The 14,814-nt window shown below is 41.5% G+C and overlaps 1 protein-coding gene across 4 annotated transcripts in view; it reads right to left on the reverse strand.

The window, feature by feature from the left end:
- Window positions 1–789: 789 nt before the first annotated feature.
- DDI2 (DDI proteasomal shuttling factor 2) overlaps window positions 790–14,814 on the reverse strand; it is a 42,136-nt gene continuing 28,111 nt past the window's right edge. For 2 of the 4 annotated variants that reach the window (XM_088022602.1, XM_088022603.1), the window contains exons 8-9: window positions 14,500–14,689; window positions 790–9,432 (exon numbers count right to left, since the gene is read on the reverse strand). In XM_088022602.1, coding sequence (XP_087878728.1) covers window positions 7,541–9,432; window positions 14,500–14,689 — 2,082 coding nt within the window. In that variant the 3' untranslated portion in view covers window positions 790–7,540. Of the gene's footprint in view, window positions 9,433–11,952; window positions 12,016–14,499; window positions 14,690–14,814 lie in introns of those variants that run through there. The other 2 variants (XM_088022604.1, XM_028108167.2) reach the window with 2 other exon arrangements.

Genomic DNA, 14,814 nt, shown 5'->3' on the forward strand with positions numbered 1-14,814 from the left:
ACCCTGGGCACATGAGTAGATTAGGTTTCCCAGCCTCCCTTGCACTTTGGTCTGGCTGTGTGACTGAGTTCCAGTCAGGGAAACGTGGGTAGGGAAGTGACATGTATACACCACTTCCAGGCCTGGTAGAAAAACTTCTACGAACAGCCCTCATTCTCTTCTCCTGGTATGTCATTGGAAGCCACATGTGGAAGACAGCAGAGCCCTGGCAGCCTAGGACCCTGAATGACTGACTGCATGGGGCAGAGCCAGATCCGAAGGTTGGGATTGCCTAACTTCTAGAAACTGCATTCAGCATCCTCAAATCCTTCCCATGACACAATGAGTATTAGCTAATATCTAAGAGCACTTAGCATGTGCCAGGTGCTATGCTAAGCATTTTACATGTATTAACTTGTTTAATCCCTACAACCATCCAGATGGTCCCCATTTTGTAGATGAGACAGAGGCACAGAAAGGTTAGGAAACTTACCCAAAGTCACATAGCCAGCAAGTGGCAAAGTGGCCTGGCTCCAGAGGCTGGTCTAACCACAACACCCTATCACAATGTCTGTCACTGTGCATTGGCTGCCCACGGGGTCACAGACGCACATCTCTGACACGAGCAGGCGGCTGTGCCCCTGCAGTGGTCATCTGGAAGTCACCTTTAATGGCTTGGAGATACCCATTTCTTGTGAGGTCCAGGCAGATGGTTGCAAATCACAGTACCTGGGTAGGGGTTATTTAAAGGGGCAGGAAGACAGACAAAGACTAAAGTAACCATCTCAAAAGAAATTGATCAAACAAGAGTCTTATGATAAAAACTTTATTGTCTTAAATATCAAATGTTTTACACATCACTTTTTCTTCAGAAAGTTCCTATTAAAAAAAGAAAAATAAAGTGTTTCGATTATTTAGGGCTGACTTAACATTTCAGTATGTGACAAAAAACTCAAACCCAAATGCATCTAGTTCACTCAGCTGCAGACAGGTCCTATGTCCAGCCCCTAAACCAAGGGCACAGTGCAGCCAACTGTGGGATTCCTGAGTTTGGTTCTCTTAAGTTCTCAGAGTTTTCCCAACTCTCAAAACCAAAGCACTATGGGAGTGACTAAGCTATTGGCAAGCCTGTTTTGCCAATCCGCCTAGTTTTTTTAAAGATGCAGTAGTCTCAAAGCTCAAAGAAAAGTCAGAAAAGCAATACATGAGCAATTGCGAGAACAAAGGGGAAAAGAAGGGTTTCTATTTGCTAAGATTTGCCAAATATGGCTACAAAACTGGTAAACAAACCTTACTCGAGAGTGAAGGCCATTAGCCCAACTTGCCATGAAGACGAGATTCTGAATAAAAATGAGCAAATCAATTTTCATTGCAGGTGCACAGTGAAGAAAGCAATATAATCGGTATGTTCAACTGCTCTGAGTGCATCACTATTTCAAAAGGATGATCGTGAGAATAGAGAATGGAATATAATAATTCAGAGAGAAAGGTCTCAAGATAGGAGGCATACACTCAGAAAGCTGTGGGGCCTTCAGGGAAAGAAAAAGAAGTCTGGTCAGCATCAGGTAATCTCAGGCTGAAGGAATCTGGAAAATCTGGAAACCAACTGGCTGATCTGACTGCCTCTGGTAGGAGATTGAGAGAGGTCTCCTCCCTTTAAGCCACAAACGCATTCATTCAAGGTTGTGTGTAAAGCAAGCTCCTGGTAAACAAAATCTTTTCCCATCAGACATGGATTTTCCCAGGGAAAAATATCCAACATGCCCCTTCCCCAAGTTGGCTAACGAGAACGTTCTTATTTACGTATTTAAAGAAATACAGTTCTGTAAAAATCTAATTTTGTGTTCTACGCCCCCACCACCCCAGGTCTTCTGTCATCTGCCTAACTTTTTTAGATAAAAGAAACATTCTCTAACTCCTACACCCTTGAACCATTTTCTCTGTAGATTTCATTCCTCAAAATTGCGCCCTGAAACTTACCAGCTAAATCCCTCTCACCTTTTACAGCCCCGAGAGGGTCTAGATTACCAGTTACCAATACATATCTGATAAACTTTTGAGTTTTCTAATTTTAAGCCTCAGAAGTCACTAGTAGTCAGGTCCAGAAATTCTACCTGTATGCCTCAGGATTACAACATACATGGTGACATTTTAAATAATGGGTCGAAGAATGTCCTTTTGATGGACCTGTCCTGTCAAAGATTTGGTAGAGCCTTGGGTAATCTTGTCAATAATCCTGCCCACCATCCGGTGCCATCGCTTGCTACGTTTTCTGCTCTAGATTCCCATTTCCACATCCTGCACTCAGCTTCTTTTAAAACAGCAAATCCTGCAGGATCCTCTGCTAAGTCCTGTTGGCCCAGATGGTCTGTATTCCAGAGCAGCCGTGCTCAAAGGGGGAGTGGGGAGGATGCTGCAGCACACTCCACATTTCTATCCTGCGTGGAAGGGTGTCCTGATGGGAGGAAAAGCTGTCACTGGTGTGTACTTGCGATCATCTCCCATTTACTTGCACTTCTATCCTGCCCATTTCCCCTTGTCCCCCGGCAGCATAAATTATTTCCAAATCATTTATACTGATCTCTTCAAGTATTTCTATCAAATGTTGGAACATTTTTTGTTGGTTTCTGATTCTATTAAAAAGTAATGACTTTTTAGAGCAGTTTGAGGCTCACAGCATCTTATTCCATTTGGAGCCCAATTTTCCCAATCTCCTCTGAATTTGAACCAGATCATTCTAATATGACTTTGGAAAATAAAACCATGCTAACAGGCAAAAACAGATCTTGCTCTTCTTAAGGCTAAAATTTGTTTCATGTCTCTTTACTAGACAGAACTTCATGAGGGCAGCCTTCCAATCTGATTTAGTCACCCCTGTATCCCCAGTGCTCCCCAGTACTGGGCACACAGGCACTTAATGTCCGATGAATAAATCAATACACTTTTTTTTTTTTTAAAGTAAACTCTACCCCCAATGTGGGGCTCAAACTCACAATCCTAAGATCAAGAGTTGCATGTTCTAATGACTGAGCCAGGCAGGTACCCCATGAATCAATGAAATCTTATTTAAAGACTCATACTGTATAGCCTTCAAGAGTACCAGATTTTCTTGAATTCTGTCTTAACCACCACAATATAGATAGTGCAACAAACAACATAATAAACATCTAGAAACCATTTTTTTTGGTACTCTCGATGCAAAAAAGCCCTATTATAATTCTTCTATCTAGGGAAGTCTAAAGATTTGATGCAGGATAATTCTGAATTAACAATGAGGGTGAGTCTTAAGACCACTCCATGCATAGCCTCTATCTTTAGGAAGGACATTTTCAAACTTTCCCTCCGATACTTCCACTTTTATTTCCCACCAAAATGTGATGCTTCTGCTATTTGGAGAAACTAAGGCACAAGAGAAAATCAAGTACATCAAAGGTTTACCCCTAAATTATTTATTCAATGAACTCCTAGGAACACCTCACTAACACTGAGAGGCCTCTAAGGTACACAACTTAAGCCATGATTTTACATTTCTAGTTCTCAAGGACACGCTTTGAATTTACTCCGTTGTTAAGAGGAACTGGAGTTTTTTATTCTTTCAGAAAAAAAGCTATTTTTTATTTTTATGGAACTCCTAATACAAAAAGGTTAACATTCCATCTTCTGGGAAAGGAAACTCCTAATAACTTGTTTCTTTCTAGTTCAGCCACAGACTATACTAAGTCACCAAATTCAAAGGAGAAATTTGGCGTTTTGGTATTTGTGCTAGAGAACAGAAGAATGCATAATCTAATTAGCTTATCTTAGGATATGTTACCAGTGATAACAAGTTTGAAATACATCGCAGTTCAATTATCCTGCTTGCTCTCATTACAGGCGGCAAACAGGTAGGAAAAGGAAGTCAGAATGCACTGGAACTTTCCTGGCCAGTTATTTGCAAGGCTGTTTTTATATATATCGTCGGATAAAAGCCACCGTAAGTGGAGAATATATCTGTAGATACAAAAAAACTGTTTGCTTTTCAGTCTATGTAAAATTAACTGTAGGATATTTGTCAATCACTCACACACACACACACACACACACACACACACACACACACACGAGCTGATGGTTAAATCAACTAAGTTTTTATGGCTTTTACTAGAGATAGAAAGCTGTGCTAAGGGAAGAACAGGCAGATTCCATTTTAACTAGTTATAAAATCGGTGACACAGAGTCTCATGTATCTTTCCATTTTTATGCAACCCTCTCTCGCTAGAGAATTGCTTTGGGAAAAAACACATGGGTTGTGTCTTCCTTTAGTACATATGGAGACGAGGAGCTCTGGGAGGTTTCATAGGCTCCAAGGCAGAACAGTTTTAACACACACCCACCATCTATCCCGTTCTCTTTGCCAAGCAACTGGTTATCTTTATATGTTAATGGCTAAGGCCCAAACTGTGGGATGAAGGCTACTGGCTGATGTCTGGAGGCCTAAACAGGTCCAAGTGGAAATCATTCTTATCAGCTCCAATGAGCAAAATCTACAGCCTCGGCACAGCTGTCAGGTCACCAAGCACATTGCTGCACACGCGCATCAACTTAGGGTAAACTGCAGAAGTCATACAGGACAATCTTCTCCTCTCTTTGGTGAATAAACAGAGACCACCCTTGGACGTGAGTGCTGACCACAGAACCGTCCATTACTGGTTGTGGCAAAGAAGCTGTCAGTAAAGTGGCCCATTACTGCTTATGGCTGACCAGTATCAGTATTTTAGCAACCAGAGGAGTTCACAATGATTTTATCTTACTTTAAGAGAAGTTAATCTTGAATTTCTTCACTTTTTAAAAAAAGGTTATTTTAACTTTTTTTTTTTTTTTAAATAATCTCTACACCCAACCTGAGGCTCGAACTCACGACCCTGGGATCAAGAGTCGCATATTCTTCCGACTGAGCCAGCCAGGCGCCCCAAATGTCTGCACTTTCAAAAAAACTGACAATGAAGGTTCACTAGTGTCATGTTCCTTAATTCCCTTTGTGTTTTAAGAACTGCAAAATTTAAGAATGATTCAAGATCCTAACAATGTCAACAACTTCACTTTCATACAAATGATGGAACAGGAAATAAGGTTTTAAAAATCGAAGCAATTATACACTGAAAAATAAATGATGAAAAAGGACCAGGATATTTGGCAAGTGGGTTCAGCTCATTCATTCAAAGCACTACTAACAAGAATACATGTACAACTATAGGCCTATTCAATTTTCTCCTAAAAATAAATATACATATGTAGTAAAAAGCTATTATAATAAAACCTTTTCCAGGCTGATATTCTATATTCCACCTGGGATTGATTCCCAAATCTCTGCACTGTGAAAACTGAGCAGCCAAGCCTCTGAGCAGTACGTCACTACCCAGACAGAAGACTATGAGGCCCATCTTCACGCAGAGGCCTTTTTGGAGGAGTCTGTTGTCATCGATAACTTCCCCCACCTCACACCAAACCCACTTTGCAACCTTAAAGATTTATAAGCTTAGAATAAATTCCCAATTACCACCCATAAAGCAAATACAGGGGCCATTGCATTGCTACTAGATTTTGCTTCAATCATAGCACCAACTACTTAATTACAATCACAGCTCTAAGAGTCGGTTGACAGAAATCCTATATGCAGTTTCCTAGTGCATCTTACATCTTTGGTGTGGGGCAGGCAAAAGGGTCTGCGACATGTGATTGTCTAAAAGAACATCTTAAAGACAACCTGGCTGACCCGCTGTTCTGAATGCCCTCTTGAAAACAGTAAACCACAACTCCTTCTGTCAACCATCTCCTAACTTCAGATCATGATGAATCTATGTGACTTTCTATCACATCACTAAAGTCTCATTAACACACAGACAAATATCACAGCAAAAGGAAAAGATGGAATAGGGTAGAAGAGAAACGTCTCTAAGTGCCCCCAAATAAAAATTTCAAAAACTCCTGAGATATGAGCCTCCATTTTGATTGTGCTCAATGACTCGAATTTTGATGGAAAGAATAAGCTTCCGAAGAGAGTAAGACTTTAGACAAAAATCATTTAACACTAAGTTCACGAATCACCCTTTCAAAGCATCTGTTTCAAACACACTGCGAACCACAACTTGGAATCGGGAGTTATTCTCAAGATTCTTTTCAATAAAACCAAGATTTTGGATTCCTGCTAGGTACGTAAGAGAGTTTATTTTCCAGGAAAAACTACCTAAAACCTATCCAGTAGGATTATTGCACAGTGGGGCCCACAGGACAATGGTTTCCAAGGGCTAGTCCTCATATAAAAAAAGGCCACAATAAATACATCTATATACTATGCCCCACTCTACCTTGACATGGTAAACACAAATATGATGCATCTTGCTTTAAAAAAGAAACTCCTGAGGAAAGAAAGGGATGGAAATCTCTACCCAAGGCCACTTGAGTCAGAAACTGCAGTTACTATTTCCGGTGCCATGAAGGACACTCAACAAAGAGACTGACCATTCCAAGCACCAAGATGAACCAGTGACAAGGTTATCCCACTTCATAATATTTCACTCAGATCACAGCTCAACCTGAGCTTTACAAGTTCCTAGTAGATGAGCTTCCAAAGGAAATAAACTTCTGGCAATCAACCCATTAGCAGATCTTTAAGTTCCTCATTAATCACTAAAGGTTGAGGTGTGATCAGTAAGATGCTAGCAAACCCACTCTCTAATCAATTCCAGTGTTTCGGCCATTTTTCACTCCTAGTTCTTGAAACATCACCAGGACATTTGCAAATGGAATTACAGACTCTTCCCTTTTCTTATCTGGGTAGCACCATGTTTCACTCTGATGTTGACTCCCCCGCTCCCCCCCCAGTGTCCCACCCCAAATACTTGGCAATCCATGCAGCAGCCTATGATGCACAAAGCAGCCCAAGTTCTAAACCCTCCCACCTCATCCCATAAAAAGGTCAAATCCTAACCAAACAAATAAAAACATACCACTCTAAGAGATATTATTCAACTATTCTTCAATTTTCTGTTATAACTGATGAATCATCAATACACAGAGCACTAAGTGTAATTCCAAACACCAAACCATGTGATCCAGTTTGTAAACGGACAACCGAGCCAACAAGCCATACCTTGCCTACAGCACATACACAGCCAAAATGGGAAGCTGATTTGCTTCTAGCTGCATGGGAGGTGGGACTTCTCATGGCTTCTGCTTTTTAAAGCATTCACTCTCATTCTAAAATGGTATGCTATACACAAAACCATCAATTTTATTCCAGAATACATCATCTTAATGATAATAAAAAGCTTTTGTATGCACATTACTGCCAATACATTTAAAAAGGCCCAAATTTTAACAAAGAGAATAGACAAATTCATCAGACAAGAGATAAGTTACTTTGGCCGAAAAAAATCCTTAAAAAAAATCTGGCTCAACATTCTGCTTGCAGGTTTCTACATATTCTGTATATGTGGTGAGTGTGTACGTGTGCGTGTGTGTGTGTGTGCGTGTATAGCTTTTTTAAAGGGAATGGAGTATGGTCTAGCCCCCTTTTCCATGGTTATGTAGGAACTACAATGTTCTTTGCTAGCAAAACAAGAAGTGCAAGGTCTGCATTTCCACCAACTCGATGCAAAGCCCCAAGAGCTTCCTGCAAAGTGAAGCCGGCACGGAGAATGCGGTCAATGTCTGCGGCGGGAAAAATTAATGGTGAAAGAATGGAGGGACTTGATGATGGCTGGCTGGCAGGTGGTTCAAATTCAAGAAGTGGTCTTGCAGCTTCAGGACAGACATCTTCTCTGGTCTCAGGCCTGTCTGGCACTGGCTTCTGTGTGCCCTGGCCCAAATCTTGAACCAGTATGAAATTGGACAAGGACTTCGCTTGCTCAGAAGTGTGACTGACTGCATCCTCCTCACCAGCTAAGCGTTTGGGTGGAATGTCTACACCTAAGGTGCAGTGTGACTGATTAGACGTTTTAGCTGAGGCTAGAGTGGCAGAGCTGCTCTCCTTTCCAGATTCCCTAGGCTCGGGGACACTTTCCTTATCCGGTACTAGGCCATCGCCCGGATCCCTTACGGTACTATTTTCTACTGCATCTACTCCAGCACCATTTGAAGTGTCTGGTAAGTTCTCTGCCCTCACTGACACAGATATGCTCTGACGAAGGGTGACCTGTGAATGCTCTTTATCCTGGGTAGCTGTAAGATGTTCACTTTGGGTCCATCTTTCAGAAAGGTCCTTAATAACTGTTGGGCCCTCAGTTACCATTTTGGACTGACAGATAACTTCCCCAGATATATTTTCTGAAGCTGGTTTACTACTAATGACCAGAAGTTCATGGAGTTCCTTCAAGGCTGCTGTTAAAGATGAGCAAGATTCCTCTGCTGACTCCACAGAGGGCTGAGAACTGCCACAAAGACTTAAAGAGGGGGAGCAATCCCCATCTTCTTTACTTGTTCCAGACATTTCAACATTACTGTCTGGGAGCTGTAAATCCTGAGTGCAAACTGAATTACTCAAAATTTCAGACGAAGGGTTACATTTTGATGTTTCTACTTCCATCAAGGGATTATCTAAGGTGAGAGCAGATGCACCGATGTTCTTGACACTGGCATGCTGACCATCTGCTGAATTAAGCACAGCAACTAGGGACTCTTCAACTGTATCTACTTCCATAAGTGTTTCTGAGTTTGAGCAGCCAAAGCATCCTGAAGGTAGAGTATTTTCCTCTGTACCTGGAAGGTCCACATTCTGTTGTAGCCTGTCTTCTTTCATGGTCGATTCCAAATCAACACTTCTTTGTTGATTCTGTTGCCTTTCTCCAAGAAGTTCAAAGTCCTCTGTGTTACAGAGATGTTCTCGGTCATTTAGAGCACTCTGTTGTCCAACCCCGTGCTGTTCACTCCCTGGTTCTTTGTGCTGCTGAAGGCCATTCACCTGACACAGGTTCTGATTTTCTGGATGCCAACCCTTTTCACCTAGAAACCCCGGTGGTTCTTGCACCCTAGTAGTTGTGACAGATACACTAGCTTGCTGTCTTGTGTGGAGATGAGATCTGAGGCCCTGGGTGCTTCTATCAGCAGATTTCTCCATATTATCGGCAACAATGGCTTCTTCAGAGGAATTCCGCAAAGGCATGGCTGGACTCTGATCTGCTGGAGCACTGTCTGCTGAAGAAGCACTATCAGAAAGATCCTGCAGAGGAAGATGTTCTTTCTTTTCAGAGGTTATCTGGAATTCAGCTGAAGCCTTCAAAGCCTTCACAGCTTTAGGTTCGATGCTGTTGGGGTCACTGGGCTTGATAGGGCAGACTGAAGCAGAGACAGAGTGAGCAAGACTCATAGGATTACCAATCTCAGGACTCTGTCCTGAAGGATGGGCTGGATGGTTAAATCCATTTGAAGTTGGTAATGATGACATTCCCAGTGAGGTAGTTTCTTTACCGCTTTTCTCTATATGGAACAAAAAGGAAAGGAGATTAATCAGCAGATTACAAAGGCCACTAAATTATCAGATGATAAGATCTAAACAGGACAGAACAAAATCAGGTCCTTAAACTTGGGTTTGTCTTATATTCATAGACTTATACAAGAACCATTCTCACTGGGGTAGACAATTTAACATCACAGCATCAGAATAAGAGGTAGGTACATTCTTAATAAAAGATGTGTACTCGAATTCAGTATTTTTCTTTAAGTACCATTAATAAACATCCACATAGTAACTGGGTTAGTGCTCAAGACTGAGGGAAAAGGATGTATCTTTATGCTCAGTGAGCTCAGAACTCTAGAAGAGTTTCTCCAAGTGTATTCTATCACTTGCCCTGAAATCACCTGGCATGTTTGCTAAGCGTGCACATTCAGGGGCACTCATCCTTGGGAGGAAACCCATGAATATGCATTTTCAATAAGCTCCTCAGGTGATTCTTAAGCATGTCACAAATTTTGAGGATCTCTACACTGAACAATTCTCACGTCAATGCACTTTTAGTGTTTCAAATGTGAACATGAAGGTTCTAAACGACAAGTCTAAATCCGGGTATATCTGGAACAGAGCAGGAATTATAATGAGAAAGGAGAATACGCTTGGGAATCTCCAGAAGACAGAAAAACATTCCATTTAATTCATTTCTCTCCAAACTTCCTGAAAATCAGGATAAAACTGTGTGAGTGTGGAGTCAAAGAACAAAAATAAGGCTAAAGGTCAAACAGATTAAATCCAATCATCACCTTACCAAATAGGGCAACTTTGGAAAGGATTATCAGTTACTTTATCACATTAACATGGTACAACTAAGTGAGAACATTTAAGTACTTTAAGGGCACGGTAGGGGGTGGTCCTGGCAGTGGAAGGAGATAGTTTGTAATGGTTTTTTGCCAGGCAATGACAATTTAGATTGACTGCAACTAACTGAGCACTCACAGGACGGCAGGCTCAAACACCACCTCATGACACCATTAATCATCACTCCAACCTGCCTTTTGCCACCGATCCAGTTAAACATCGACCTCTATGCAGTTACTATAAGATCTTCAATTAAATGTCAAAGGCTGGTAACAAAGATTACTTCACAATACAATCTCTTAGGGCAGATGTGACTCAAATGCTTCATGCTGATTAACATCCAATGTGGGGGGCCTGATCTTAAGAAGGCATGAAGCAATCCAGTTAGGATTCAAACAGCTCTAAATCATTCTAATGCGACATTGGTTAACAGCAGGAGAAGATAAAGCATTAACTGCGTCAGGAAGTTACTGACTTCTTGCAAAACAATCTGATAGCTTAGAGGTAAACGGGAAAACAGTATTTATTTCAGTGCAAATTATATCCATTAGTGCCTAGAAACACAGTGATTAATTTTATTTATCAATCTCTAGAGCTGACTCTGAAAGAGGTTCAACTGCGAGTTACTGCCAACAGAGAAGATGCGTTACAGTGAAGTATCCACGTGAGTGGCATAGGGTATGTGATAATGGCTTTCTGGCACCAGTGTGCCAGTTCGGACGACTGAGTGACGTCAAGGAGAACATGGCCTCCATGTGTTTGGTGCTCACTATGAAAGCAGCACACAGTCCTCCTATAGCTGAGACGGTCAGTCCACTGGCCTAAGTCCTAGCTGTAGGGGAGCGCTGGGTCAGTACTACAGGGCAGGGTAAGGGGATGAGGGCAATGGATATGAAGGCTAATTAAACCGTGTCTTTTACCCCACCTTTGTAAGGAAAAAGGAAAAAAGAAGAAATTGAGTGCTAGGCATCTAATTACAACCAGCCTGCAAACCCCTAATAAAGTCTAAGGTTGGTAGTTTAAAGACTCTTTCTTCCCCTTGAGAAATCAGCCGGTACGCTCAGGCTGCTGTCCCCCAGATTTACACTCTAGGGAAACGGGGACAGAGCGCCTCCAGGGGAGAGTCTGTCAGGCTAGGGAGCGACGGAAGAGCCAAGTGTCAGCTCTTCTTTCTGGGAGAATAAAGCCTAAGTTCTGCCCACATTAGTGAACCTGTGTCCCTAGACAAGTCAGCTGGTCTAGGGTTCCACTTCTTCCTCAGTGGACTGGCAATTTCTACCTGTTTCTAACTCTATGTGGTTGTGTGCAGTGCTAGGAAAAAAGAACTTCCAGGTTTTCAGAAGAAACAGACTCAAGAAACCCCTGATGGTGTAGTTACCTCAACAACAATGCACTGTGGTGCTGACTTTCTTGATTTGATATATTCACCATGGCCAGATGGGCCGTTTTTCCTGGGATTTCCCTCCCCTCCTTGGACTGTTCCAATGGTTGAGAAAATTTTGCATAGGAAATTGTGCTCAGTTACGTACATATGCCAACACACAGATGCATATACAGGCTAGTTGTAACCAGATTAAACAAGGTGAAATGGATGGCAGAAGTTAAATTCCAAAACTGCTGCAGATACAGAGACTTTCAGACCACAGACGATAACTGGATGGAAGGCTTAACGTGGTGTCTATAAATACCTGGTCTGGGGCCCACTCCAGCTGCAGTACACACACACTACATGCATCATGGCTTCTGACGCTCTGTTTGAATTAGGAAACAGACAAGCAAACTTGGGTTAACAGTGCAAACCACACAGCATGCAGGGTTTTGTCTCCATTCCTCTGCCACCTTTACAATCAGGAACTGGTAGAGTCAAGCTTGGGGAATGTTTCTGTAGTCTAGTTGGTTTAATTCTCTCACAATACATAAAGCAATGTGTCAACTTCAACAGATTTTTCAAAAGAACTTGGAAAGAAATGAACTTCAAACACCCACACACACAGAATTCACGGGCAGACATGTGGGACGGGTGGAGAACAGGAGACCCATAGATGGAATCACACGGTATGGAAATCTTAAAGGTGAGCGAACGCTTGTAACAGTCACTTTCCAAATTTCCTTCTCAGTTGAGATTTATTTTTAGAGGAAAAACAAACCAAACTGGATTATCCTGGCTTATCTTTTAGCCAGTTTTTAGAAGATGTATTAGATACAGCTCCTTTCGGATTTAGTTTTCCATTGATAGAAAAGATAAAGACACGCTGGTATAAGGTATCCACCAAAGAAACACTTTTTAGCAAAAATACTTTCACCTACTATGTCCAGAGTTTTGATTTTGATGATACTGGGAAGTCGGTGTTCCAAACAAACAGGACCTGATGTAGAATTATTTCACTATTTAAACATTATAAAAATTAGCACAAGCCACGTATCATCAGTAACAAAAAGGCACGTGGGAAAAAACCCATTTCCTTTTAATCCTTTAAAAAAATATTTTTATTTTTTAATTTTACTTTTAATGTCCTTAAAGTAATCTCTAAGCCCAATGTGGGACTCAAACACATGACCCCAAGATCAGGAGTCTCACGGTCCACCGACTGAGCTAGCCAGGTACACACCTCCTTTTAATCCTTTCAATTGGTACATTCCTTTCACTATGCTGAAAACACCTGTGGTTTCTATTTTAATTCCCTGAACTTTTTATTACAAGAAGGTAATTACCCAAAGAGGGTAACTGTTAGTAGGTTAGAAAGCATTGCTATCATCAGCTAGTGCTTCTCAAATAAAAACACCAAATTGTGGGGGAAAAATGGAGATTTCACAAGATGGTAATACATCTTCATTTTGTTAATACCCAGTATTATGACTAAGCTGACAAGTTACTAAAAACAGGTAAAACCTTCTAAGTGGGTATGTCAAACTCAGTCAAGCTTGCCTTGCAGGGAAGATTAAAACTATTAATTTAGTCTCTGTCTGGTTGTTCAGAATTCTCCCCTTCCTGCAAAACAGTTATGTCACAACCAAAGCCGTACTTTATATGTAAAACTCAAAGGTGCCAAAAGGTGTGGTGATTAGGAACAAGGCCAGCTTGGAAAACTCTGTCTGCTACCCACACCCATTTTAAAGAGGCTCAGGGCTAGACCTCCGGGTGTTCTCTAAGTAAAAACACTGGCAAAATCTGGCTGCTTATTTTTTAAAGATCCTATCTTTTTTGTCTTTAGGAGAAAGCTATTCCCTGGACTTGTAGCTCTAATACATTTTGCTATACCAGAAAACACAGTGTGTGGTATTAGTCACTGATGAATAATTACAGCTCAAGACTTTAAAATAACCCCACCTTAAAAGTTAATTCTCTTCAGCTTCTAGAAAATGTATCCCAGAGTCACTGTTTTATAACAGATGGGGAAAAATTATGCCATGAAGGTAGGATTTCAGCAAAAATGTGTCCTTCTACTTAGCCCAGAAAACTTGGCTTGGTCTTTAGATTTAAACAAGCCATGACAATTGAGACTTAACGAAAAAATGACTAGGTATCCCCATGTCAACAGCTGATCTACTGTTCTAATTTAGCCCAAGGACACACTATGCAATCTCATTAATAGCATAAACACTGTAGTTTGATTAGTGTTCAATTGTGCATCTTATCGTCGATTCCTCTATGGTGGCAGCACTTTCAGTACATATTAAAAAGGTCAGGACTGCTTAGTCACAACGACAATGCTATCCTTCTAAGGAAATGGGCCCAAGAAAAGGAAAATAAATTTTCAGGGAAACTGTAGAACTCAAAAGGAAATGTCTGCTTAATTTTTTTTTTCTTTTTTAAAGTAGGCTCCACACCTAGCATGGAGCCCAGTGCGGGGCTTGAACTCACGACCCTGAGATCAAGACCTGAGCTGAGATCAAGAGTTGGCCCTTCAACCGACTGAGCCAGCCAAGCGCCCTGTAGTAATTTTTGTTAGGAAAAAAGAAACAAGATTTTTTAGAAAGCCTACCAAAATGTGCTTAAGCAAATAACTCCCTGACGTACCTGGTAACACAGCAATGGATCTGTCGAAACACCAAGGTTTTCTTTATTGGACTCAGAGATAGGAAGAGGTGGTGAGAGGACAAGGAACACATCCATGACAGGACAGTGACACGGATTAGAAACTGAAAAGGTCCCCAACCCCTCTGAAGATCCAACCTCCCCCGCTCACCAACCAGTAACAAGAAAAGTTATTCGAGAGCTTGGCCACTGCAAATACCTGCATCCTCTACGGATTTCTGAAGAGCTTCTGCTAATTCTTGGTCTGCAATCTCCTCCGGCCGCACGTCCTCTCGCCCAGCCCCGTATGCCAATCGGGCACACTCTGGTAACTCTCCCTCGGGAAGGAAGGTGGTCTGAGAGCCTGTGGTGCCGATCACGAGCACATTTTTCTTGAGGTCAATGGAACACTTAGAAGGAAGAGACCGAAGACAGATGACAGTGGATAAAACGCCATGCAGAAAAATTATCATGAATTTAAATATTTATTTCATATTTAAATATTTTTAAGTATTTAAAGTTTATAGCAGAATCA

The sequence above is a fragment of the Eumetopias jubatus genome, unplaced genomic scaffold (assembly GCF_037043125.1).
Source record: "Eumetopias jubatus isolate StellerSeaLion01/CBP00866 unplaced genomic scaffold, mEumJub1_p1.0 scaffold_4, whole genome shotgun sequence".
Lineage (NCBI taxonomy): Eukaryota > Metazoa > Chordata > Mammalia > Carnivora > Otariidae > Eumetopias > Eumetopias jubatus.